The sequence below is a fragment of the Hippoglossus stenolepis genome, chromosome 17 (genome assembly GCF_022539355.2).
Source record: "Hippoglossus stenolepis isolate QCI-W04-F060 chromosome 17, HSTE1.2, whole genome shotgun sequence".
Lineage (NCBI taxonomy): Eukaryota > Metazoa > Chordata > Actinopteri > Pleuronectiformes > Pleuronectidae > Hippoglossus > Hippoglossus stenolepis.
Genome location: NC_061499.1, coordinates 20,439,335 through 20,466,572, shown reverse-complemented (window position 1 = coordinate 20,466,572; position 27,238 = coordinate 20,439,335). Strand labels below are relative to the sequence as shown.

Below are 27,238 nucleotides of genomic sequence, written 5' to 3'. Positions count from 1 at the left end.
TGTGAATACCATCTGTCTGTTAGTGATTACTCAGTATTTGCTAATATTAATATCATTAACAGCACTCTTTTTAATATGGAAAGTAAGAGTATGGACACATGATGAGTGATTGTTTTTATAGTGTGTAGATTATCTGCTGTAAAGTGTGGCAAATTAATTTGTACAGCACATTTCAACATCAAGGCAAATTGGCAAAGTGCTTTACATATATAGATATAGAAGGCATCATGAGGGACTGTGTAAGCATTAGGCAATAAACAAAAACTTCCTGAAAGAAGGTGAATTTGGAAAAGAAATGAGCAAATTAAATAAGAAATTCAAAGGCAAATGTTACAGTGCAGTGTAATTAAATAGTAATTACTTGATTTAATAAAAGGCTGTGGCAAACAGTGAAGTCCTCAGCATTGATTTAAAAGAACGAAGAGTTGCAGACCTGCAGCTCTCTGGGAGTTTCTTCCTCAAATGTGGAGCAGACCTGAGGGGTCTGAGGCCTATTAACACAATCAATGTAGACAAGTGGAAATATAAAAACACATGGATACGTTTTCCAAGTTATTTAATCCTCTATATGTTCTCATGTTGATAGTAGGCTGACTTTGTAATTGTGTTATTCAAGTTCATATTTGAGTCTGTGACGACATCAAGATTTCTGTCTTGGTTTGTGGTTTTGATTCTACCGACTGAAGCTGAGCACTGATTTTTAAATCGTCCTGTCGTGTCTCCAGAAACAATGACCTCAGTTTTATCCTTGTTTAACTGAAGAAAAATCTTAACACATTCCAGGATTGTAGTTGTGAGACTGTCACAGGTTATATTTTGGATTGTTTAGTGGAGGAAAAGTACCCTTAAGCTCACATGGTTCTCTTATATCTTGTCTGAAGGACTTTTTTTTTACATCTTAGAAATTGCACTTGCCTGATGTTGTACAAAGAGCCTCATCATGCATGAAGATAAACTGTGTGATGCACATGGTCTGCAGGTTTTTCGGCTATCTGCGTAAAACATTAAAAACCACTTGCAATTAAATCCTTCTTCTTGTCATCAATAATTTAAAACAAATTTTGGAAATCTTGCTTGTAAAATTCACCAGGACTGGGAAGATATTTCATTTGCTCAAATATAACTGGGGTTTAGGTTCGAGGGAGAGATTGCAAGTGCACTTCACTATGAAACTGATAATCCTCCACCGTCCATTTACAGTCTAGTGTCCAGTACTCTGCTTCTTCTATCTGTCACCAGTATCACTGTGAAGCCAATGGGAGGACAAGGCCTCCTCCCTGTGGTGGTAAACACTGATAATCTGGTGTCAACAGCACAGTGTTTTCTCACAGGGCTCGGAGCTTAACCAGAGTCATGCATCCAGTAATAACTAAAACAACTCTGTTAAACAGGAGGCAGCGAACGGCAGAGGGGATGCCAGCAAGATGGAAGGGACCAAGAAAGACAAGGCGGCCTCCAAGTTGTCTGTGGAGCGAGTGTATCAGAAGAAGACCCAGCTGGAGCACATTCTTCTCCGTCCAGACACGTATATCGGCTCCGTGGAGCCCACCACACAGGTGAGTCCCGAGCGAACTGCTGTACACTGTAGACATTCTGACATTCAGGCTGCGGTTCAGCCGTGGAAGCAGGACTGCTCTTCTAGAGATTCGAGGTCTTGCCGATTTACTTTTCAGAGTGCTGTTCACAGCAGAATAGACAGAAAATGACCTTTCAGAACAATTTCAATGTTTATTTTTTGAAGTTATTACAAATTTATATATTTACAATATTTGCACTTCCTGTAGCCTACCTGTTTCAAAATCAAAGAACTTTCTGTGGACTGAATCCATTAATTTGTTCGTAAAAGGTTTTTATTGTGAAGAGTGGAAAATGCACGGCTTCATACTGGATATTACTGGTATTTATTTGAGTGCCTAGGACTAGTTGTATACAAGGAAAAAAGTTAGTTATACCAGAAAGCCTGTAGTTATAGTAAAAGTGAGCATAAAGAACTTCAGATGATGGGCAGTAGTCTCTCTCTCTCTCTCTCTCTCTCTCTCTCTCTCTCTCTCTCTCTCTCTCTCTCTCTCTCTCTCTCTCTCTCTCGTGTCACAACAGGCAACAAAAAACCCTTCCCATTTTAACCCCCCACTTGCTCGCGGCCAATCCAGTGGTTGATCCCCTGTTGTGTTCACACATCAACTGCTCCTGGATTTCTACGGACATGACACTAGGAGGTCAGACGGATAAAGTCCAAAGTCCATAGAAACTCGCTGGGACATTTGCATTCAGACATGCACCTCCTCCGGACAAAATACAGTGCATGTATGAAAGCAGCTATAGTGTCATTGAAAAGAAACAGATAATGTGACTTTATTAACAAATTTGATTAAAGGATTGGAGAGACCACTTGGACAGAGCACTCTGCTTTGAGAATGTTCAGGTGCATGACAAACTCATGCTCTGGATGGTTCATCATGGACCACAGCAATCTTTAGCCAGTTGGCCAAGATTACACCAGAAGCATATATTGTCATCTGGGATTAGCTGCTATCTGAACTGTGAAGTGTGGCATTACACCAGCAGAGTCAGTAGAAAAACAAGGCAGACAAAATATTCCCTCATCCATATGTGTTGTGTTTCTGCATATAACCAGTCATGAGATGCCACAGTTCTCTGTAACCAAGGGGATGCCTCATTATCACATAGATCATTTGGAAGTCACAAATATTGTGAAGACATTTGAATATTGGATTGACACTAACAAGACCGTGAAGCAGCATGTTGCAGTCAACAACTTCTCTGTAATGCAATACTTCCAGCGTTGACTAATTTCACAAGCTGAACATAGTGTGAGCATCATGGCTTTGTTTGTAACAGTCCTCATATGTGTGAACAAATGTATATATATATATATATAAAAAAAAAGAAACATCTCGAAGTGGCGAAGATATTAAGGGATTTTTTGGTTAAAAAATGCTGACGCTCTTGTCGATGTGCTGTAAACAAAAACTTGTGATCTCCGCTACTGCATTAGTAAGTTATGTCCTGCCTCTGCATGCTGCACTCACCTGAAGGCTCTGGAGATTTCTGTGTTGTTGTGAACACGTTGAAGAGAATCTCCCGCTGCGTTGTTCAAGGCAATCTCAGGAAAAAGTCTGAACGCAATTCTGAGGATAATCCTCCGCTGTACTTGTCAGAAAATGTTTTTGTTTCAGTCATGAGCTTTAAAGGGTTCTTTCTTGGCCATTATCCCATCCTTCCACCAAATTTCGGGAAAGTTTGTGTGTAATCCCACTGACAAACAAATAACCGGACCGGGTCAAAATGTAACCTCCTTGGGGGTGGTAACAACAGCTTTGTTTAAATTCAGTTGAAACAAGTAGTCAATTAAGTTTTGACAGAAAATAATTGTTTGCAGGTTTTAGGACAGCAACTAACAGTTCATTTCCTTATTGAGTAATATGACAATCGATTTTCCCTGAGTTTAGGGTGACGAGGTGTCCAACCAATAGTTCAGAATAAAAAAAATATGCTTACACTTGATCTCTGAGTCTCACGTCTCTTATCCTGTTTTTATTTTCTACTTTTCAGCAAATGTGGGTTTTTGATGAAGAAATCGGCATGAACCAGAGGGAAATCACCTACGTTCCCGGGCTGTACAAAATCTTTGATGAAATTCTTGGTAAGCGAACACACACTGCTCATCATCCTCTGACACTCTCATCTACACAGTTAATATAATGGTTCATTTGTCATTTGAGATTGTCCCTCTCTAACTGGAATATTGAAGTCTATAAAAATGTCAGCATCGCTCACACTGTGGTGTTGGCTGCGCTCAGCAGCACTGATCTAGGACTGTACAGAGAGATTAGTTTCCCTGTGTGAGCGTGTCTATGTGGGCTCTGTTTGCAGCATGAATAGAGATCTCTGTGAAAAAAGAGGAGTGAAAAATCATTTCAGTGTTTGTGGCAGCTCACGGTCAGAGCTGCAGTCTCATTTATTTTTACTGTGGAAATGCAAGCATGCACAGTCAGCTTTTACTGGATGAAAACAGGCTAAAAAAGCGGTTGTACAGTCTGTGTTACATATTCCTTTTAATGACTCAGTAAAATGTAGGCGTAATGCTGCCCTGCTGAGGTGCCCCGGTTCTTGCCATGTGGGAGTGTTGTCAAGGATCTGCATACTCAACCCTCTCAGCCTGTGTTTGACACGTTCCATTGTCTGAAAATGATCACTGTCCAAGTAATTACACGAGTTACTTTTAAGGCAGGATCCCTCTCAGCTAATATAAAAGGTACAGTGACCGTAAGCCTGTGTGAAATTACAATTTCTTTCTTTGTTTTGTTTACTAAACTTATCCAAGTTGGGCCGTACATGATTTATGATCAGTTGTTATGTCCACACTGTAGTTACTCTTATCAAAATGGTTATTATTTCTCACATTTTCAGAGCGAGGCATCAATCTGCTGTTAAGTCTGTTTAATTTAATGGTGTTCTACTGAAAAAAAGACCCATCACAACAACCCAGAGCCCTCTGTGATATTTTCAGATGTAGTTTCTTGTCTGCCATCTGTTCTAGACCCAAACAGAGTCAGTTTACTGTATGACAATTACATTTCATATAACGGAACACCCTGTTGGGTTCCACACACTTACCTTACCTGATGGGGGATTGAACTGTTTGCAGACGGAATTATTTGCAGGGCAGGGAAACGCGGACAGATGCGACCAGATTTGTAAATGTAAATAAAGGTCTATTGAATTATAATCAAATCAAATGTGACGTGTGAAATGAGGGCCACTTCTAATTCCAAGTAATGAGCCAGTTAAATTTTTGTGGCCATTTTCGGAAGGTCAGCATCATAGAAATAATTGGAATAGGTGTTAATTGTTTATTCTGCTCCTTAGATGGACTCTCTCAGAGTTTGGTCATATGGTGTTACTGTCAGTGGCTGTGTCTGATATCACCCTGCAAATGTAAAAAAGCGCTTCCAGACACCACTCTGTGCATTTTCTCTGCGCCGGCCCGGTAATTAAATTATTTACGACGTACAAAAACAACAACGTTGGCCGATGGCAAATCCCATAATAAATTTTAAATGTTTATTTTATGCTTAATATTTATACTTTTAGGTAAAAAGCACGTTGGTTGACCATGTATGAATGTAGAAATAAACTTAATTGCTGCAATTTGTGCTGCTAAAATTGACTATTGTAAAATCAGTCTGAAAATACTGGCAAATATAAACACATCCGTCTTTATCCTCATGATAATTCTTATATTTACAATAAGAATATGAGGGAGTAGAAGGCTGAGACTTGCTGTCCTCTATTCTTTTGTCTCTGCCTTTTTTTTATCCTGTCTATGGCACAAGCGGATTGCATGATGGTAAATATTGCGCGGTTACCATGATGACCATCAGTTGTACACTACTTTCACAATGCACTGTGTGGAATGCAGCTAGTCCACTTTATAGGGTATTTAAAAAATGTATTCTTGGACTATTTGAAGACGTCACGTTGGGCTCAGCAATTCAGATTCCATTTTCTGATATATTTACAGGCAGTAGATCCAAAAACAATCGAAAGAATAATCAACGATGAAAATAATCATTCTTATCAGGCCCTTGTTCATGTTGCTTAATGAAAGCTACTTGTGAATGTTCAAATATTTTTCTGTTTTCTTCCCCTTGCCAGTCAATGCATCAGACAACAAACAAAGGGACAAGAACATGACAGCCATTAAGATCACCGTCGACCCGTGAGTGCACTGCTTCATGATATAATTATCAGACACTATATGTACTTCTGTCAAAATGAAGTACTATCAGTTCCAGGCCTCCAGGGTTTGGTGAAAACATGCAGTAGATGGAGGGGGTTTGAGTCATGGATCCCGGCAGTATACAGTATAATGAGCCTGTTCTGAATCGCACTGAGCTCTTGTTTTATATGCGGTTCACCTCCAGCCTGTCAACTGCTTCCACATCTGACTGCTTAAACAGCAGCATGTCCTTCAGCTGAGCCGCCGCTCTCTCTAATGTCCCCCCGCTGTATAAATGATACCATTAGCCCTCTGGTCTCTGCTGCTAATGTGGTTTTATAGAGAAGTTAATGCTCCTCTCCACTGGGCGAGCTTATTAACCACTCAAATATCTTTGTTTTTTTTGGTAACCGCAAACCAAGCCGTACCTGGGAGGGAGTGCAATGATAGATGTTGAAGATATTTATTAAAGAGCAACATTATACCCTGTTTTACTTCTGTTGATAAACCTCCTGAATGATCTGTTTAATTTCATCTTTTGATGCAACCAGCACTTTGTCCCCATCACGATACAGCTAAATTAATATCCTAAGTTAAGTCTTTACTGTCACATACTGCAGGATTCCAGCTTCATTTTATCTTCCGTTACATTCAGTCTGCTAAATAATAGAATGGATGAGACTTCCCTGGCTGCTGCCAGACTTGCAGATAAATACAGAGGTCAAATTTCCTGTAAAACATTTGTGCACAAGAAAGGATAAAGAAAGGATATAGTGTTTATGACTCTTCTTCACTCTAACACAAGGTCTTCACTGCTGTTGCTCTTTCTTTTAGTCATGCATTCATATTTCTAGCTTCATTCATTTTTTCTATGGTGAATGGGAGCTGTGTCGATGACGGATTTCTTTCATTAACCACCCACATATTAAACTCGCAGCATGAACATACTCCTTATTTGACTGAAATTATCAGCGAATGGAACTGAAAACTCTTGGGTTTCCCATCCTAAGGTTTGTCAGCTCACTGTTGGGTTCAGATGAGTTTGATGTGTCCTTTTTTATGTGTTCTCATAAAAGATTAAATGTTTCACCTATCTGAAGCTGATTTAAAACAGTAACTGGAGTCTACTTGTCAATTCAAGTCCAGGTCTGACAAGCGCTAGGCTTCTGCCCCGTAACATTCACTGTGCTTTGCTCCTCTGTGACTCACGCCAACTTGCACTGCTCCTCTCAATACTACTCAGTTACTCTCACACACCTTCACAGCAAGTGACATCACTTGCTCTAATCTTCTCCACAGTCTCCCCTGGCATATATAACATTGCTCGCTACATGCTGTCGCTTGCTGTTTTTCTCTCTCACACACACACACACTGACCATCTCTCATAGTCAGACTCACTATGGGCAGCACTAAATGAAAATCTAGCCCGCGCCAGTGTCCAGTTAAACAAAGTATTGCTGTCTTCGCCAGGCAGTTACAATTCAACATAAACGCGGTAGATATTGCTCTCACTGTGAGTGTTGACGCGTTCAGCATACAGTCAGACAGACCTCGGCCTAACACTGTCTCCACTCTGTAACAGTGTGTCAATCTGACATTATATTTGGCCAAACTATTGAGGTTTAATACCTGGTCTTAAATATGAATATACAGTATTTTAGATTGTCCTGGTACAATTTATATCGCCTCTGTAACTCATCTATTTCCCTGTACCCTGCCTCCACCAGTGAGTCCAACACCATCTCCATATGGAACAATGGTAAAGGAATTCCCGTGGTGGAGCATAAGGATGAGAAGATGTATGTCCCAGCTCTCATTTTTGGCCACCTCCTCACCTCCAGCAACTATGATGATAACGAGAAAAAGGTCACAGGTGAGAGGAGCCGTCTTGACATATTTTATCAGTGGTCGTTAAAGTCAGTTCAGAAAGATGAACTTTAACCTCTGTGACGCTAAATGTTTATCTGCCCCCAGGTGGGAGAAATGGGTACGGTGCTAAACTCTGCAACATCTTCAGTACCAAGTTCACGGTGGAAACGGCCTGCAAGGAATACAGACACAGCTTCAAACAGGTGAGGGGGACTGTATACAACTCTTTATTTAGAGTTGAGGGAAACTGAGGTGACTTGAGCTCAGTCTGTCACTGTGGTAATTCTGTGAAGCTAACCTACTCACTGGCAGATTTTCTGCAACAAACCCTGAGTTTGTCTCCTGCTGAGCCTGAAGACCCTGTCTGACACAGAACTTCTCTCCTCCATTCTTCATTCAAATAGTCCAGATCAAAGTGGGCCTTTTTGCCTTTTATGTTTTTGATAGACATAGTGACAGGAAACGGGATGAGAGAGAAGGGGAGAAAAAGTATACCGTCATTTTCACCACTGGCCTTTTTCTGAAGGAACCACGAACAGGAACTTTGATTTCACTGCAGGGACTTGGATCTAAATTAGGGGGAAACAGTTCTACCGCCGAAAAAGTCACTGCTCTTGGGATAATTCTTCACTGAAGTACAGAAATCTTTGGGGTGGAGCTTTCAGAGCTGAAGATGCCTGATATGTCGAGTACTCCAGCCTGTACAGCCCCTTTTTATTTCTGCCTTTGATTTGCTTGATTTATATAACACTGGCTTGTTGTCACCATCAGTTGTTCATACATCATTATACAAATTTTTGCACACATGTGAACAATACTCTGCAGGGGCCTTTTATTTCTTTGAAAAAAGTTCCTATACCTTTTAGTTGAAATGCAGCTTAAGAAAGTTGAACATTCGGCTTTTGAGTCGCCCCTCGTCTGGAAGAGTTGACATGGTTAAGAGGTTAAGATTCAGACTGGATAAGAATTTGTTACCATGGCCTGTTTTTACTAACATCACTTCCTCCGATCTATGATCAATCAGTCGTTGGAAAGACATATGGCCTCATGTTGACATGGTGAATGACAATATTGTAGCTCCAGTGTTGCACAAAAGAGATCAGCTGTTCTGGAGCTGAACTCATCTCTGGGTTCAGCAACTAGGTTATACAAGGGCCCTGGATCAATTGGTCATTAGTAGTATTGTTATGAATTAAGACTTAAATCTATTTCTTCTTCTATCTTATTTTACAGATTATGTTTGTATCTGTTTTAAAATGTTCTCCTTTTTCTCTTTTCAAATATAAAATACCTGGCGTTAATATCTCTGTATCAATATCATTTTTGTGGTCTGTCCCCTTCAAAATTGTCTCTATATTAGTGTTGGCTTGTTTTTTTATTGGTAATTTCAGGAGGTCTCCTGTACTGTCTTTCCCCATAATTGTGATTACACGAATAATGAATGAAAGAATTACTGTTTTATAGGGTTTTGACATCTGGTCATATCTGAGGTAAGGTTGTGTATATTACCACCGTTTTGAGCTTCAGCCCCTGAGGGTTATATGAGCAGAACTGGGAAGACACAGGGTGTTTTTCTGTCACCGTTGTTGGGTCTAAATGCACTGGACATAGTAAGGGTGTTCTGAGTTCACAAGGGTCCTGCACAAAACACAAGAATTATTAACTCAAGTGGAAGCAAAAAACGTTTCAGTCAAGAGTTTGTGTGCGATAACCTGTGTTTGGTTTTCCTCAGACGTGGCAGAACAACATGACCAAGACTTCTGACCCCAAGGTCAAATTCTTTGATGGGGAGGATTTCACCAGCGTGACATTTCAGCCAGACCTGTCCAAGTTCAAGATGGAGAAGCTGGACAAGGATATTGTAGCTCTTCTTACCCGCAGAGCTTATGATATAGCAGGCTCCTGCAAAGGAGTTAAAGTTACACTGAATGGCAAAAAGTTACCCGTAAGTGTCAATCTCATTATACACTTCTTCCCTGCTACACTGTCTTAGCTTTAATGTTTGTGTTGAGGTTTAACTAACGTTTTTTGTCTCAACTGTGACAGACCTGAATATGACAGATGATTATTGATGTAGAAAAATGTTTAAATTTTAGTTATTTTCTTGTCTGCCAGCTATGTGTCATTGTGTCATAGATATGAGCCAGAAATCAGGTTTTCTGTAATTAATGACTCTTGATGATTGGGAGTAAAGGATATTTAATACAAATATCTTCACTGCTGTTGTTGTTGTTGTCTACCTTAACATTAATGAGGTCATAACAAATAACAGGCCTCCTAGCAGTTGTCAAATGGTCTTATTCAGCTTACTTGTGTAACCCACTTAACCTGAACCTCTCCTGCCTCCAAAGATCACTGGGTTCCGTAGCTATGTGGATCTGTATGTGAAGGACAAAGTGGATGAGACGGGCGTGGCCCTGAAGGTGGTCAATGAAACTGTGAATGATCGCTGGGAGGTTTGCCTCACCATGAGTGAAAAAGGATTTCAGCAAATCAGCTTTGTTAACAGCATTGCCACGACCAAGGTATGTAGCAGTGAACTAGCAGTGAGTAAAAAGTGGTTGAAGTGGAATAATTAGACGTAGGAGCTCATTGTAAAAAAAAAACGAGTGTTTTTAACATGGGCATATGTCTGTTTCAGGGTGGCAGACACATCGACTATGTGGTGGACCAGATTGTGGCCAAACTTATTGAAGTGGTGAAGAAGAAGAATAAGGCAGGAGTGACTGTGAAACCCTTCCAGGTGGCTCAACTGATTATTTGCGCAACATTTCTAATCAAAGTAAATGCAGTGTTCTCACTGTAGTTGTGTGCTGATGAACCTTTTTCTCATCTGTGCCTCAGGTGAAGAACCATGTCTGGGTGTTTGTGAACGCTCTGATTGAGAATCCCTCCTTTGACTCCCAGACCAAGGAGAACATGACACTCCAGACCAAAAGTTTTGGGTCCAAGTGTCCTCTGTCAGATAAGTTCGTCCGCGCTGTAAGAACACTTCCCTCATTTAACTCCTCACTCTCTTTTGAGTTGCCCTTGTAGAGTAGTTGGGCATCTGTAACTCAAAAGTCTCTTTTGTCCCCCACAGGCAACCAACTGTGGGATTGTGGAGAGTATACTCAACTGGGTGAAGTTCAAAGCTCAGACACAGCTAAATAAAAAGTGCTCATCCGTGAAATACAGCAAGATCAAAGGCATCCCCAAGCTTGACGACGCCAACGATGCTGGTGTGTAAACACTGGGTCATTGTCAGACTATTCTGTATGACATGTTAATGGACATAAGAAAGGAATATTCTATTAGCAATTTTTTTATGAATCTCCTCCTTTGAATTGATATACAGATTATTCAGTGCTAAAGACTGCTCTATTTCGTATTTGTGTCCTAGGTGGCAAACACTCCGGTGAGTGCACACTCATCCTCACTGAGGGAGACTCAGCCAAGTCCCTGGCGGTCTCTGGACTGGGAGTCATTGGACGTGACCGCTATGGAGTGTTTCCACTAAGAGGAAAGATCCTAAACGTGCGAGAGGCAACACACAAGCAGGTGGGATACTGGACAATGTTCATAACCACTTGGTGAACAAAATAACAGTCAGTCAATGAATTACATCAATTATCAGAAGGGAAACAGCTGCAGAGGTGAGTTATGGGCTGTGGGGTTTTTAAGGTGTGGATGTACACCTGGCAGCAAGGGCCTGAGGAAAGGCACTATGAAATTGAATTATGGGAAGAGTGAGATCCAGGATTTTTGGAGCTCGATAGTTTAGTCCTTCAGCTTTGTGGACGTGCGATATAAGATTGCTCGAGTACACTTTCAGTAGAAAATACAAGGTTTATGGTGTAATGGATCAGACTTCACACTTTCACACTCATCTAGATCAATACACCACACAGTCTTTAGTCAAAATATTAAACATGTTGTCAACATAGTGGTGGATGTGACCTTGCAATGTTGGTTTTAAGGGATGTCACGAGAACCGATACCTGGGTACATAGTCGATACCAAAATTGTTAAAATGTCACAGTGCTCTCTTTTTACAGTACTGGCGGTACCGAACAATACAAACCCGGTGCTGCAGGATGGTTGCCGGCTCACATTGCATGTTCGGTGTCCTTGTACCGTGCCCTATAACCCTGCTGCATGTCCTCCCTCCTTACTCCCCCGCTGACATGCGCTCAATTTGAACTGGTCAGAGGTTCTTGGGACCTGTGCTGCGCTTGGGGTTTATTTACTTCTCCCCCATTCCGAGTGCCTTGGGCAAGATACGGCACGGTACAAGGACACCGAACATGCAATGTGAGCCGGCTTCAAGAAACACAAGTAGGAGCTTCTGGAATGACATCTTCAGTCCCCAGACCTGAACATCATTGAAAATCTGCGGATAGATCTTAAACACTCTTCACTGCTACAAACAGTGATTAACGCCTGTGATATCTTTCTGACAGAAAGTTACTAAGCACTGAATTAGTAAAGTGCTGAGACTTTTGTATATGTAGCAATTACCATTTATTATTTATCCTACTTTTAAAGTCTGTGAAATAAACATCTGATGAAAAGCTAAGGGCTTTTGCTGCAGGGGTTGTATATACGTTCACTTCAAAAACTAATGTGGAATTTTTGCATACCTTTGCAGCTTTATGATCCAGCAAATTGTTTTGGTTTTGTCAAATCTATGAGCTGAAAGCAACTTTTCTTTTACATAATTATGTGATTAAATATTATCATTAGAAATCTTCCCTTTTTGAAGCTCTATTATGACCCATCACCCTTTTTGACAACAGATCATGGAAAATGCTGAGATTAATAACATCATCAAAATCGTTGGCCTTCAATACAAGAAGAGCTATGAAGACCCAGAGTCACTGAGGACCCTACGCTACGGCAGGATCATGATCATGACTGATCAGGTAATCTGCTTCATGCACAGTCCCTCAGATTTAATACAACTTAAAGCCCATCATCCTGTTGTATGCTTCTAACACCTATACTCTTGTCCCAGGATCAAGATGGCTCCCATATCAAAGGTCTGCTCATCAACTTCTTCCATCACAACTGGCCCTCGCTGCTGAAACACACCTTCCTGGAGGAGTTTATCACACCCATCGTCAAAGTAAGAGACACATAAAGCATTTTCAGTACAGATGGTAACTACAGTACAGAATAGGCTGGTGAATTTCACTAGACACAGATCATTCGGTGCATCTTTAATGCACAGCAACCTGCACCTGCAGCATGTGACGGAGGGGATATTGTTTGCCTGGCCTGCTCTTTTGATATGATTCTGTGTGATAAACTAATTTGCACAAAATATAGATATGCACTGTAAATCTGGAGCTCAGCCATGTTTATTTGTTGTCTACAGGTGACCAAGAACAAGCAGGAACAGTCCTTCTACAGTATCCCAGAGTTTGATGAGTGGAAGAAACAGACAGAGAACTTTAAAACCTGGCATACAAAGTACTACAAAGGTTTGATACTGACGTCTTTAAACATATCATTGTAAACGTGGTAAATTAACAGTTTTATTACATTCAATTTTCTCTTCTGTAGTTGTTTGAAAAACTATTCAATTTAATCATGTTACATTAATCTTCCAGGTTTGGGAACAAGTACAAGTAAAGAGGCAAAAGAGTACTTTTCTGAAATGGAGAAAAACCGCATCACATTCAGATACACTGGCGCAGAGGACGATGCTGCCATCACTCTGGTGAGTTTAACAACACAACTCCATAAGGTTCTGTAGGGGAACTAAATTCTGAAGAACAATATCCAGTGTAAAACAGAATCAAATATCACCATTAATTAAAGCATAAACACTTAAAATTTTATAACACTGAATGAGCTCCTCTGAGATGATTAGCCATGCTTTCAATTTTTCTGGCTTTTCAATGTTTGTTGATCTTTAAAGGATAACAGTTCAACAGTCCTCTGAGCAAAACCTGATTATTTTTGTGACTATCTTTGTGTTTTCTAAAGATCACTAATTGTTTATCAGGCTGTGACTCAGGGGTAGAGTGGTCGTCCTCTAATCAGAAAGTGGGCGGTTCACATGGCAGAATGTACTGTAAACCACTGTTCATCAAAATAAAATATAATAGATCAATATAAAAACACACATGTATTTTTGTATGTAATTAGTTTTTTACAGAAAATAAATGTTCATACACCCCAATGCAATTAAATTATTTTCTGTGTAATGTTAACATAGTTGTAGAGTTGTTAGTCCTCCATTGAAAATTGGAAGATATTTTGAATGTATATTTTCTCAATAACAATTATTTAAATTTCATTGACGCCTTTTTTGGGAAAGCACTAATATTGAATGCAGGGACAATTTAAAGATGTTGTATTGTATCACTGTAAATAAGCATTTCTCACACTTGTAATGTAGATGACAAAGTCAAGATAAACATGCAATATTATATTTTGTTCAGTAATTGCAGGCTGACCCTCATAATTGTCGTCGTTGTGTTTCAGGCTTTCAGTAAGAAGAAGACAGATGACAGGAAGGAGTGGCTGACTAACTTCATGGAAGACAGACGACAGAGGAGGATGCACGGCCTGCCAGAGGTTTGATGCTTTGCTTACAGGCGTGATGAGAGGAACAAACATAGTCTGTGTATGAAGATGTTTTAGTTTGATATCTGTGCTGCTTCCTCTGTGGGGATTCTTTAGATTCTTTAAATCCTCACATACATTTGAAGCAGTGTTCTCAATCCTCTAAGATATCATGTAAAATCACACTGCTATCACATTATACCACAGATTTAAGTACATTTATTGATGTTTATTTTAATTTATTTTTCAGCAATACCTATATGGAACTCAGGCCAGACACCTCTCCTACAATGACTTCATCAACAAAGAGTTGATTTTGTTCTCCAACTCTGACAATGAGAGATCAATCCCGTCTTTGGTTGATGGTTTGTATATTTACTCCATTTACTCCGTTTGTGTTCTGACTTTAGAAAAGGGCTGATGTGTAGTTTACAGATTGTTTTCATTCAGCCATCCTGGTACAGTCTCCCTTTGACGTTGTTTGTGGCATTTTTCTAGGCTTGAAGCCAGGTCAGAGAAAAGTGCTGTACACCTGCATGAAGAGGAACGACAAGAGGGAAGTGAAGGTAGCACAGCTGGCTGGTTCAGTGGCAGAGATGTCAGCCTACCATCATGGAGAGGTACGGTCTTTCAGACATATGACACATTTTACTGAATTATAACGATGGAATAGGTGAGTAGTTATTAAGCTAGCTTGAGATTTCTATTTAATATCCAAAGTCTTAAATATGTTTAAATACTGCATACTAGGTCTTAAATATGTTTAGGAAGGCTATTTCTGTCACGCTTTAAGATGAGTTTTATTAAGAGAAATTCCTTTGTTTGTCTGTTTTCTGTTCACTATTACTGATCACCCACTTTTCTTTTGTCTGTGTAGCAAGCTCTCATGATGACCATTGTGAACTTGGCCCAGAACTTTGTGGGCAGTAACAACGTGAACATCCTGCAGCCTCTCGGCCAGTTTGGTACTCGCATCAATGGAGGCAAAGATGCTGCCAGCCCTCGTTACATTTTTACCATGCTCAGGTAAAGCGATGATGAATAGACTGGTTCGATTTTTTAAATTTACATCGAGTAGCTTAGTTCATTCTTGTTAACGTAGCATTTCAGGATTTCCAAATGGCCCGAAAAACATAGACAAATGGAAAATCCCTTTGGAGGTGGCCAGTCTCCTCATGTTGTCATGTTTTTTTCCACAGTCCTCTTGCCAAGCTGTTGTACCCTGGAGTGGACTCCAACCTGCTCAAGTTCCTGTACGATGACAACCAGAAGGTGGAGCCCGAGTGGTACATTCCCATTATTCCATTGGTGCTGGTGAATGGTGCTGAGGGCATCGGGACAGGCTGGGCGTGTAAGATCCCAAACTATGATGTCCGAGAGATCGTCAACAACATCAACCGCATGCTCAACCACCAGGACCCTCTGCCAATGGTAAACTGTTATTACACTCCTGATTGAGTTGGTGTTTACACCACAAGCAACTTGGTGGATGACTTTGTTTGAGTTTTCTGGTTCTGACATTGAGTAGGCAGAGGTGATATGATGATGCACTGCATAAAAGTTACAATATAAATGTGTCCATAACTTTAAAGCTGAGGTAGTTTCCCTTTTATTGTATCTGTAAATTTAATCAAAACTACCCATCCCTCACCATGCCTTTTAGAGACATTGGAAGAATTAAATAGCCTATTTAATTCACTAATGGAAAGGAAAGACTTGTCTATATCCAATGTGGCATCACATTTCATAAAATCAGTCAAACAACAAAGTGAAAAGTAAAAATTTGTGGTATTTGTTAAAATATTTTTGTCTCCTTGTTTGTCCTCATTCAGCTTCCCAGCTACAAAAACTTCAAAGGGGTGATCCATGAGCTGGGTCAGAACCAGTACCTGGTTAGTGGAGAGGTGTCGGTCATAGATAAAAACACCATTGAGATCATAGAGCTTCCTGTCAGGACATGGACACAGGTACACTTCAGCTCCATTACTTGTGCCTCCTGTAATGCATGATATTGCACCTTTTCTTTTCAAGTAGGGTTTAATTTAACTTCTTCTACAGGAGAAAATGAAATGTGTTTTTGATATAAGACGTTTACTATGATATTAAAACCTTTTGTGTTTATATATTTGTCCTAGTGTAAATACTTTTGTTTGCGCTTGTGTGCAGGCCTATAAGGAGTCTGTGCTGGAGCCCATGCTGCAGGGCACTGACAAAACACCAGCTCTCATCAACGATTATAAGGAGTACCACACAGACACCACAGTCAAGTTTGTGGTCCGCATGTCTGAGGAGAAACTGGCCCAGGCTGAGGCGGCTGGTCTTCACAAAGTCTTCAAGCTGCAGTCCAGCCTCACCTGCAACTCCATGGTAAAGTGTTCAACCATTTCCTGCTTGGTCTACTCCTGTTTTGAGATGCGTGAACTGATTTTTTAAAATGACTTTATCCTCAGGTTCTGTTCGACCACATGGGTTGTATGAAGAGGTACGATTCAGTCCAAGACATCCTCAAAGAGTTCTTTGAGCTCCGCCTGCAGTACTACAAACTGAGGAAGGACTGGTTACTGGGCAACCTGGGAGCCGAGGCCTCCAAGTTGTCCAACCAGGCTCGCTTTGTCCTGGAGAAAATTGAAGGGAAAGTTTCAATCGGTAAAAAACTCTTCCTATCAGCTGTTAATTGAATATTGTTTGTTTGACTGTGTTCCCAGTTTTTTTTCACCCTCAATTTTAATGTTTACAGAAAACAAATCGAAGCGTGAACTGATTCGCATGCTGGTCCAGAAAGGATATGAATCTGATCCAGTAGCAGCCTGGAGCAAATCTCAGGAGAAGGTACTGTTTAAATACCTCACACTTACATCTACATACAGACATTCACATTCACTTAATTAGGATCACTATAGGTAGTGTAAATAGTTATATATTGCAATGAAAAAGATGACACCTAATAGTTACCTTTGCAACAACTTCTAACACGAGGAAGATTCTCTCACATGAAACAAAGTGCCATACATTAATCAACAGGGCAGTGGAGTAAGCAGCACGGTATAATGTTTGTGTTCTTCTCTGTCAGGCTCAGGAAGAAGATTACCGTGATGGAAATGATAGCGACGGCTCAGTGGACTCCGGCTCCTCGTCGGGGCCAAACTTCAACTACATCCTTAACATGCCTCTGTGGTGCCTGACTAAAGAGAAGGTGGAGGAGTTGCTCAAACAGAGGGACCAGAAGGTATGACTCATTTTTTATATTTCACGTTTGTTTTCATTTTTATCTCACAGGACACCCACATCCTAGACACTTGATGATTGTAATTATAGAGTGTATGTTTGTATTTATTTGTTAATCAGTGGATCGTGAAATAGTAATCAGCCCCCAGCTCAATCAGTGTTAAGTGTTTTGTTCAGTGGGTTTGATGTCGATGAACAAAGAGAATGTGTTTGTTGATGTGCAGAGAGGAGAACTGAACGATATCCAGAAGAAATCCTCTGATGATTTGTGGAAGGAGGACTTGGCAGTCTTCATAGAGGAACTGGATGTAAGTTTTGTTTTTGCCTCTTATTGTCATCTCAGCAAACATTTCCACTTTCACTCTGCTGTTAGAAGTCAATGGTTGTTTAGTGGTTGATGTGCTTTCAGTTGTTGTCAAGTTGTTAATACAGATTTTAAGATGGTAATAAAACTAACTGAAAGTCAATATCATGTACATTTTCACTGCATAAGATCCATCAGTAAAACAACATCATCCAGCAGATTTTTTTAATTTCACCCTTTTTCAACAGGCTAAGTTGAAAAAGCAATAACATTCACCCTCTATCACCTTCAGAGCTCACTGATCAACGGATCTGTACAAAATTAAAGAAGAAATTTAGAGAAAGAAGTGGTTTTGTTACCGTTGGACAGAGCCATGCTAGTTGTGGCTAATATGACCGGCTTGTGGTTGTAGCGTCCTATTTAACTGACGAGATGTCAGTGTTTTCATTGAACTCCACACCAGAAGCAAATATTGAAATTCCCCCAAATGTAAAACCTTTTGCTTTAACCTGCTGTCAATCCAACATACTCAAAGCAAATTCAAAATTCAACGTCCACTGGGGTCTGCTATGGACCTTGCGATGTAAATGTCATCCACCCATGTCCACTAGGGTGCATGCAGCCAACATTTTTTGACCTTGCTAACTGGTGGCACAATTTTGTACATATATGAATATGTTGGTTTTTCACAAATATTGGTTGCAGTTCTTTAAAAAAAACATGTCAATCAATGCGAAGGGTTTATGTTTTACGTGCATCTCCTTAATCACAAATCTTGTATGTCAGGAGAGACGTGGCTGGAACCCGTAATATAAATACTAAAGTCAACCTGTCGCACTATGCTTCGACTGCACATGCTACAGTTACAGTATATCCACCTACTGGAATAGAACGTGGGTTTGGGTACACAACGCCAGACCAACACATAACTTCATTTTAGTATGAACAGTGAGGGATGTTCGTTTGACTATAACAAGTATGCAACTCCAAGGGGACACGGAATGCGGAAAGTATGGTCACCTCTACTGAACCAGTGTTTCACACTGTTTTTAAAAGGCTTCCAGCAGTTCAGAGGAAGAAATTCCTCTCAGGTTATGCTGTTATGATAAATGTTAAAAGTCGTCTTCTAAATATTGCTTTGTGATATCTGTCAGAAAGTGGAGGCTCAGGAGCGAGAGGACCAGAGTTTAGGAAAGGCCATCAAACTGGTGAAGGGTAAAGTTGGCAAACCTAGAGCGAAGAAGCTGAACCTGGAGGAGACCATGCCGTCACCGTATGGCCGCAGAGTGGCGCCTCCGACCCAAGCACTCAAATCTGACGCTGCCAAGAAACTGACCAAGAAGAAGAAGGTAACATCTGCTGATGTAATTCACAGCTGAAGAGAGTAATGTCAGGATGGTTTGTTACAAGTTGTGTTTCTGTCTCAGGGTGACGCAGATGTGACGATGAAGTTGGAGTTTGATGATGAGGGTTTGGCTGCAGAGGGAGCAACGGGAGCAACGGGAGCAACAGGAGCAACGGGAGAAGATTCTGTTCCCAAAGCGAAGGCTCCACGTGTCAAGAAAGAGAAAAAAGAGCCTGGTCAGCACCTTCCTCATCTGTTTCATCTAACATGTTGACATCATTCTCTTTTTGCTCGACCTGGATTTATCTCTCGTGTTTCCATCCAAATATGTTTATTTAAAAGGCCAAATATGGAAAAGGGTACATTTTTCTCACTTACAATGTTATTGAGGTGAAACTTACTCAAGGTTGAGGAAAATTAATGTTTGTCAATCAGTTCGTGAGCTCGTAAGAAGTTATAAGCAGTGTTCATTGTTCATTGAACGGGTTCATATTCTTGGTGAATGCTGAATGAATGAATCAGTTTAGAAATGATGAACTTTAACTTTCACACTCACACACAAGGCCCTGCCCCGCCCCCCCATGCCCCTGACTGCAGTGTGCCATGCTGGAGTTTCCTGTGTCCTACCACCACTCTCCTGCTGACCTGCACTCACTTTAACTAATAAATACCAACACTCATCACAAGTTATCAGGACCTGGGGTCTTATTTATAACCGTTGCGTACGCACAAAACGGGACCTGAAACGTGCGTACGCCACTTCTCACGCAAATGTTGGGATTTATAAAAACTAAATTGACGGGAAGATTTGCGTATTTCCACGCAAACTCTGACCCATGCATATGAACGTTTTGGAGATGGTAAAGTGGCGGTGCAGACTTGAGGTGATGAGCTGAAGCCAGATTATTGATCCCCTTCATCATTTACATTAAAACCAACAGCTTTAGTTGTGCTCGCGCGACATTTCTGTTCCACACGAACCTTTTAATTGAAAAATATATAAAACAACTTACAGCAAATTACGTTCAGATTCCTTTAAACAGCGGAGTTACAGAGCCAAGTCATTAATAGGTTTTAATAATATCTTCTAACACTGTGCATGTATTAAATCACTGCAGTGAACGGGACTGAGCCATCAGGCGCACAGAGGCACAGAGCGCACTGGAGATCACTTACAAGAAATGAAGAATCTTTCCAAATAATATCCCAGAGTGGAGGTTAGGATCCACTGATGTGAGGGAATCGGTCCGGTTGCTCTAAATAAATAAATACTGCCGTGACACTGGTGCTTGATTCTGAGTGATGGATGCACGCGAATGGAAGGGTGAGGAGGAAGCGACGGTTCAGTGATGTCTGATCAGCTGATATACAGTAGAGTCTATTGATCTGTGATCTTTGTGCTGAACTGAGTCCAGTATCACACAGATCGACCGACAAAATCGAACCATCCCAGTACAAACACGAGCATATAATAATAATTCTGTTAAATTCTATAGATCGAGGACATCACAGCTGTCTCTGAATTTAATAATCCTGCAGTTTTGGATGATTAAAATATGAACAGAGCATACAACCGGCTGTGGCTGAGGGGGTAGAGTGTTTGTCCTCCACCCAGAAGGTCGGTGGTTCAATCCTCAGTCTTCCCCATCTGCATGTTGAATACTTTTGACTCGCTCCAGAGTTTAGGAGCCTGCATTTAAACATGTTGTGCTCAGTACAACGCAAGATGTGATGCTCACAGTCAGGACTCAGTGTTAAAGTGACCGAGAATCCACATTCATGATCCCACACCATCGATTAATAACTAAATACATGATCGTAAGTTTGTCACCTAAATCCTAACCATTACAATAAAAAACAAACCAAATGAACGTGAACCAGTTCATTTTCATCTCTTTCAACTTTGTACTAGTTCTTTGTAAGTGTGAACTGGCTCAACACTGGTTATACGCTGTTTTGGATTTGTATCAGCAGATAAATAATTAATCAGTGTAGACTGATATTTGTGAAACACAACTTTCCAGACATGATTCAGCGTTGGCTCTGTGTCTGTCTGCTTTGAGAATAGTTTGTGCCCAAAGCCTCTTTGATGTTTTGCAGTGTAATGAGAGAACTAATCCAATATTGAGCAGCGAGCGCCTCAGTTCTCAGTGACAATACTGACAGTTAACAGTCTGGTTCTGCTGTGCTCTGTGTTGCAGCCGCTCCTAGGGCAAGAAAACCGGCAACACCCAAAGGTACCCCCGCCAAGAAGGTGAAGAAGAGAAACCCCTGGTCTGAGGATGAGTCCAACTCTGAGAGTGACCTGGAGAACAGCGAGCCGCTCATCCCCAGAGAGACCAAGTCCTTCAGGGCATCAGGTAAGACGGGGCCCTCAGGCGCACCAACTATCGCTAAATCTAGTGCTGAACTGTGACAGTTATTTGATATTAACAGAACGTTTATCAGAAACTATATTGATAATCAAATCATCAAAGGATTCTTTTTTGTTTTTCTGCCTGAGAGAATTTTATCTTTTTCCAGGTTACATTCAGAAAGTTAACTAAGCGTGTTTGATGTTTGGGCTGTTGGTCTAAGCCGATCAATCCTAAGACAAAACTTTGGACTCCGGCAAAAATATTTTTCTGCTGTTATAAAAACACACACTTGTCTCTCTTGTGAGGACACTCATTGACATAATGCATTCCCTAACTCCTTACCCTAACCTTAACCATCACAGCTAAATGCCTAACCCTAACACTAACCTTCAGCTAATTGGTTAAAACCAAGTCTTAACCCTCATTCAGCCCTTTGAATTGGCCCTCAGAACTATAGAAAGACATGCTCATGCACAAACACACACCCACACACAATGGTCCTCACAAAGATATCTGTACACACACACAATGCAACTGTGGCTCAGGAGGTAGAATAGGAGGTCGGCGGTTCAATACCAAGCACCTGCCTGTATAAAAAACAAATTGGAAAGGAAATGGTGTATTTCCTCTGTTCATTCATTGCATATTTCTTCTTGCATATATCTGCTTTATCATCTGTCAGTCTCTCTATCATTCATCTGTGTCTCCGTCAAACAAAATATGAAACACACATGAGTGTTTCTTGACTACCATCAACTCACACTGAAGTTTATCTCCACTTGCTCCTTCATTCACTGTCACTACACCACCAAATGTGGATGAATCCATGACTGAAAATAATCCCCAACAAATGCAGCGTTCCTCCCTGTTAGAATACGAAGTCAGTCGGCTTTGGTTACCTCAGGCTGATTATCCTCTGCCGGCTTCAAGTGTCTGAGTGTCGTCTGATGCAACCCAGCTGAAACTAATGCTTGTACGAGGCAGTGGAACCCTCTGCAGTAAAACCGTGGTGTGACGCACACTCTGCTGTTTGTCTTTCAGCCTCCAAGCCAAAATACACGTTTGACTTCTCGGAGGAGGAGGAGGCAGAGGAAGAGGAGAACGGAGACGACAATGTGGCTTCTTCTCCGGTGAGGTCATTTAAAGATACCTTCCCTTCGTCTGACACCAAGGAACGCTTCGACGACAATAATGAGGAAGAGGACGATGAGGATGAAGACTCCTACCCTCCTCCCGAAAAAACGACCACGTAAGAAAATCATTTACAAGTGAGACGGGACTGGAGACAATGTGTTGACATGGAGACTGGCAGTTGGATTGCACTGTTACATGTGCTTCAGTAATCTCTATGACGCTGGTTTACGTCCAGCCTGACATCTTTGTTGTACGTCGGCCTCCCTCTCTCCCCTCACATCCTGTCCCCTCCCCACTGTCTGTTCATTATTAAGGCTTCTTTTGGTTTGTTTGTTTTTAAAGGTCTGCACCTGTAGCTGAAAAGAAAGAGACAACCAGCATCTTCTCCTCCAAGACCTTCTCTGAAAAAAGCAATGACAGTGGTGAGTAGAGGCTCCGTTTCTGTGTGCAGTCATACTCCCCTTCTGTGGAACATGCTGAGTGAATCCAATCATTTAACACCGTTTCATTATTAGGAACAGCAGATTAATAAACTAATCTTCAACTTATTTTGGCTTTAAATTATAAATTAATTTTTATTCATATTTAATTCGGTTTTCTATTCAACTTTTGTTGTACAGACAATTTAAATAGTGTGGACTTTTCTTTTGAACCAAAGCTTGGGGACACTGTCTGAGGGACTCGCTAGAAACAGACTTGAAAACACGCAAGCCTAGCTACATCAATGCTACAAACAACCCATAATGCAATACTAGAAATTAAGTTACACTGGTTTTGAAAAATGGCTCAAAGTGGCTTCTATGCCGACACTCTACTATAAAGGCCCTGGTTGATGGAGTTCTGCTGGGACGTCATTTTTCTGGCAGGTTCTCTGATCTCTACAGAACAAACTGACACGTTGACCGTCAGTTTCTTGGTCTCCCTGACCAAGGTCCTTTTTTTCCTACTTATTGAGTTTGACTGGACAGTTAACTCTCTGGAGAGTCCTGGTGGTTCCAGACAGATCACTGTGCCCCCGAGATATAAATGAGCGAGTGTCCAAAATCATTTTCACTGTTATTATGGGTCTTTGTTGGTTGATGAACGAAAGTTGCATTTTTATCCAGTTTAAAGTAGACACGGGGTGTGAATATTTCCTGAAACCACTAGTGCCTCTTTTACACCAACATAAGTGGGTATATGCAGTTTTTTTTTTTGTATGTGGATAAAGCTGCCAAAAAGGTGATTGACTCCTTTCCCATTACCATTAGAGGAGTTTGCCGAGTTTGTTCTCCGATGTCACAGACGTACAGAAAACTGAGGCGCTCGCTCACCTCGCTGTCTCGACAAATAAGTGTGTTCACCCCGGTGTCTTGTTTCCATCAGTGCCGATCGGAGCCGTAGCCGATAAGAAACTGTGTCTTCTGCAGAATCCCAGACACAGGAGTAATTACACATTATAAACATTCCCATAGCAGAAAAAAGCCAGATGTTACTTGGTTTTTTGACCAGTGGGAAAGAGACTTATGTGGGTAAAATACAAGTTCATTTTCAGGTAGCACTTACGGGATTAGATAGAAACATGTTTCAATATGACACAAAAGTAAACATTTTCAATTCCGTTTGAAATAAAACAAATTAAATGTAGTGACATATTCTAACTTGTAGTAAAGTGTTAACAAAAACCAGTGGCTGCATCTTCTGGCACTAAACCATGCAGCCATTTAAGAAACCTGTCACGCAATAAGTTGTGACTGTTTCAGTACAACAGCAGCATCTGTAATGAAGCCACAGTTACGTAAATGTTATGTAATAAATCCAAGTCAAAGCAGATGTAAGGGGGAGCATCATGTTTACATCAAGTCTGCAGAGCATCACTGGCCATGATACGAAAGTGCAATTAATGAATGGCTTCGTTAAGTTGTCTTGTGTCTGCGTTTTGTAGATCGGTCCAAGTCAGACAGTGAAGACGACGACGACAACAACGGCCCCGTGTTCTCAACCTACTCCAGCAGCTCTGCCTTTGACAAACTACTGCCGTCAAAGAAAGGTAATGTTGACTGACGTCCAGCAGAGGGAGCTCTAATGCAGCATCACAGCTGCTGCACAGTGACACCAGAAAGAGATGACTGACATGTTCATCAGTTCACTGACACTCAGAGTGGAAATGGAAAGTCCATTTTTATGTACATAGTGATATTAATATAATGAACAAAATAGAAATGGTGAGGAGAAAATCTGCCAGCATATAGGTGCTTGAAGTGAAGTGGTCAAGGCCTGTGTTGGAATGATTTAATGAGCAGCTTGTTATTTGTGATTTACAGCAGCTAAGAAACCTTCCGATGCAGCTCCCAAACCTAAGAAGTCACCAGCACCAAAAGCAAAGAAGCCAGATAAATCCATATGGGACTCTGACTCGGACACCGGGTCCAAAAAGCCAGCACCAGCACCAGCTTCAGCTCTCAAAGGTACACCGAAGATTTGACCATTATCACAGAAAATAGATGTTTATCCTTGTGAGTTTTTGGTCACGTTTTGTCCTGGTTGGTTGACTCTTTGCAGGTAAAGGTCGAGGGAGGAAGAGGAAGGGCTCTGCCTCTGAAGACGAGTACAATCCAATGAAGAAAATGAACAAACCTGCCAGCAGAGTGAGTCTCTCCCTGTGTTTATAGATGCAGCGTGGAGCTTTGACCTGTGTGCTACTGTGTGTATGCATGTACAGACATTTTTAGCTGTTTTTACATTAACAGGGACTGTCAGATACTGTAGGTCTTAATCTTCTTTCATTAGAATAAATATATAAATACCCGAAGCTGCCAATATAATGTTAAATAGTTTTTTCATCTATTATTTAAGAATATTCACCCAAAATGATTTCAGATCTTTTAATAATGACTGTAGTTCATATGAAATAAAACAACACAAATTACAATAACACAAATGCAGATACTTGGCAAAACTGCTTCGTCTGGTTTGGGCCTCTTGTCCAAATGCAAACAGTGTTTTAAGTCACTAAAACAGAGATTTTTACAAACGCCTTCTGAAGTGCAGATTTGCTTAAATACTGTGGTTCCTGTGTATCCATGTGTACAGGAAACAATGACATTTGACAGCTCAATTCATGCATGTCCACTGTTTTTTTTACATTGTCGGTTATTTATCAGTTTTACGTTTGATTAGCACTGGTAGGTCTAATTTCAAGTTAATAGCTAAATTCAGCATAACTGCTCCACATCAGTGACATTCTTAGACGTTGGCCTCATTGAACATTGGACCACAATGTTCCTCTCTGGTATGCGATGGATTGTTGTTGTAGACTTTATTGGCTTCAGTTGGACTGGAATGCATGTTTTAGCATTTTAAGTCCTTTTTGTGTTCTTATTGGGACAGAGATATTTTTTTTTTTTAACCCAAGGGGGAAATATCTGTTCAACAAATGTCTGCATTAGCTTAGACAAGGCCTAAGACCATTGGTTCACCTTGGAAAACTGCAGCTAATCTGAAGGAGCAGTATAAGGGTTCCTGGGATTTACATCTATTGAATCAATAATTATATGATTAACATACACACAAGCAAAATTATCAATCTGATTACAAATTCAATGTAGACTTCCGTTACCCGACATTTCATGTTGGTCCTTTCCTCAGACACATTTGGCCAGAAAGTTAGTGGTCGAATGTTCTTTACCTTTTTCATTTCATCCTACTGTCCCACCAAAGTTCAGAATAAAACATTGTAATTTTCCTCAACTACATTTATTTGACATTAAAAGATATGTGTGATCAGTTTACAAAATATGATTAATAGTTATAAAGTACCCACAAGTATATGAAATAGTAAAACTATCTCTGATACAACAATAAAATGCATTCAAACACAAGTAATTATAATCTGATGATTGAATACATGATAGTATTACACTCGCATTATTTATAGTATTTTTTACATTTGATTCTTTGATCAATCTTGTAAATTGAAATGTAGGTTATATTTTCAATGGTAACTCTAATACCTCCTCAGTCTTCGCAGAAACCCCAGAAACCTCCATCTGATGATGAGGAGGACGAGGACGACAACGACAACAGCCTGAGTGCGATGAGTGCGATGAGTGCGCCATCCCGTGATCGGCCGGGTCGGGCCAAGAAAGAAGTGAAGTACTTCCACGAGTCGGACATCGGGGAAGATGACGAGGACGACAACATGTTCGATTAAAGCAAACTTCAGTTACATTCAAAACCCACTCCTCCTTCTGTGCTACCACAGACTTTTGTACATTTCCTGTTTCATTTTATTTACATTAATGGTGATGTTTAATGATTTTTATTGTGTCTGTGTTTTACACTTTTTATTATACATATACAGGTTTCTTTTTTATGCTCATTGAAATGTTCTGTATTTGTCCCAAGTGGCTTTTAGATGTGTAGGACGCTGTGCTTCAGCACATTTTAATTGTTAAAATACTATGTAACTTTTTGAACATGAAGTTGAAAGTAAACAATGAAATGTCATGTTTGTTCTGGCCTGATTCTTTTATTCATCACCTGTTGCAAATAGAAGGGCTCACTTTCATTCTTATATACACGTTGTGCTTGGTGCTCAAGTGGGTAAGTGGTGAACACACTGCTGCTAGGCAATGACAACATGGATGCTAATATTAACATTACAAATCAGCGTCTGGACAACAAGCTAGAAAGCGGATAACATCATGCCAGAGAGAAATAATGG

General features: G+C 40.6%; 1 protein-coding gene across 3 annotated transcripts in view; it reads left to right on the top strand.

Moving 5' to 3' along the window:
* top2b (DNA topoisomerase II beta) overlaps nucleotides 1-27,021 on the top strand; it is a 28,178-nt gene extending 1,157 nt beyond the window's left edge. Inside the window, exons 2-36 of one of the 3 annotated variants that reach the window (XM_035182520.2) lie at nucleotides 1,392-1,556; nucleotides 3,574-3,664; nucleotides 5,680-5,743; nucleotides 7,472-7,617; nucleotides 7,719-7,816; nucleotides 9,346-9,558; nucleotides 9,965-10,138; nucleotides 10,255-10,356; nucleotides 10,458-10,595; nucleotides 10,696-10,834; nucleotides 10,996-11,153; nucleotides 12,392-12,517; nucleotides 12,610-12,720; nucleotides 12,973-13,078; nucleotides 13,208-13,317; nucleotides 14,088-14,180; nucleotides 14,419-14,533; nucleotides 14,667-14,788; nucleotides 15,046-15,194; nucleotides 15,368-15,599; nucleotides 16,001-16,135; nucleotides 16,335-16,535; nucleotides 16,619-16,814; nucleotides 16,906-16,997; nucleotides 17,239-17,394; nucleotides 17,618-17,701; nucleotides 18,852-19,046; nucleotides 19,125-19,278; nucleotides 21,244-21,402; nucleotides 22,441-22,648; nucleotides 22,876-22,955; nucleotides 24,458-24,562; nucleotides 24,840-24,980; nucleotides 25,075-25,160; nucleotides 26,534-27,021. In XM_035182520.2, the coding sequence (XP_035038411.1) occupies nucleotides 1,392-1,556; nucleotides 3,574-3,664; nucleotides 5,680-5,743; nucleotides 7,472-7,617; nucleotides 7,719-7,816; nucleotides 9,346-9,558; nucleotides 9,965-10,138; nucleotides 10,255-10,356; nucleotides 10,458-10,595; nucleotides 10,696-10,834; nucleotides 10,996-11,153; nucleotides 12,392-12,517; nucleotides 12,610-12,720; nucleotides 12,973-13,078; nucleotides 13,208-13,317; nucleotides 14,088-14,180; nucleotides 14,419-14,533; nucleotides 14,667-14,788; nucleotides 15,046-15,194; nucleotides 15,368-15,599; nucleotides 16,001-16,135; nucleotides 16,335-16,535; nucleotides 16,619-16,814; nucleotides 16,906-16,997; nucleotides 17,239-17,394; nucleotides 17,618-17,701; nucleotides 18,852-19,046; nucleotides 19,125-19,278; nucleotides 21,244-21,402; nucleotides 22,441-22,648; nucleotides 22,876-22,955; nucleotides 24,458-24,562; nucleotides 24,840-24,980; nucleotides 25,075-25,160; nucleotides 26,534-26,725 (4,836 nt within the window). In that variant the 3' untranslated portion in view covers nucleotides 26,726-27,021. Of the gene's footprint in view, nucleotides 1-1,391; nucleotides 1,557-3,573; nucleotides 3,665-5,679; nucleotides 5,744-7,471; nucleotides 7,618-7,718; nucleotides 7,817-9,345; nucleotides 9,559-9,964; nucleotides 10,139-10,254; nucleotides 10,357-10,457; nucleotides 10,596-10,695; nucleotides 10,835-10,995; nucleotides 11,154-12,391; nucleotides 12,518-12,609; nucleotides 12,721-12,972; nucleotides 13,079-13,207; nucleotides 13,318-14,087; nucleotides 14,181-14,418; nucleotides 14,534-14,666; nucleotides 14,789-15,045; nucleotides 15,195-15,367; nucleotides 15,600-16,000; nucleotides 16,136-16,334; nucleotides 16,536-16,618; nucleotides 16,815-16,905; nucleotides 16,998-17,238; nucleotides 17,395-17,617; nucleotides 17,702-18,851; nucleotides 19,047-19,124; nucleotides 19,279-21,243; nucleotides 21,403-22,440; nucleotides 22,649-22,875; nucleotides 22,956-24,457; nucleotides 24,563-24,836; nucleotides 24,981-25,074; nucleotides 25,161-26,533 lie in introns of all 3 variants that reach the window. The other 2 variants (XM_035182521.2, XM_035182519.2) reach the window with 2 other exon arrangements.
* Nucleotides 27,022-27,238: the final 217 nt, after the last annotated feature.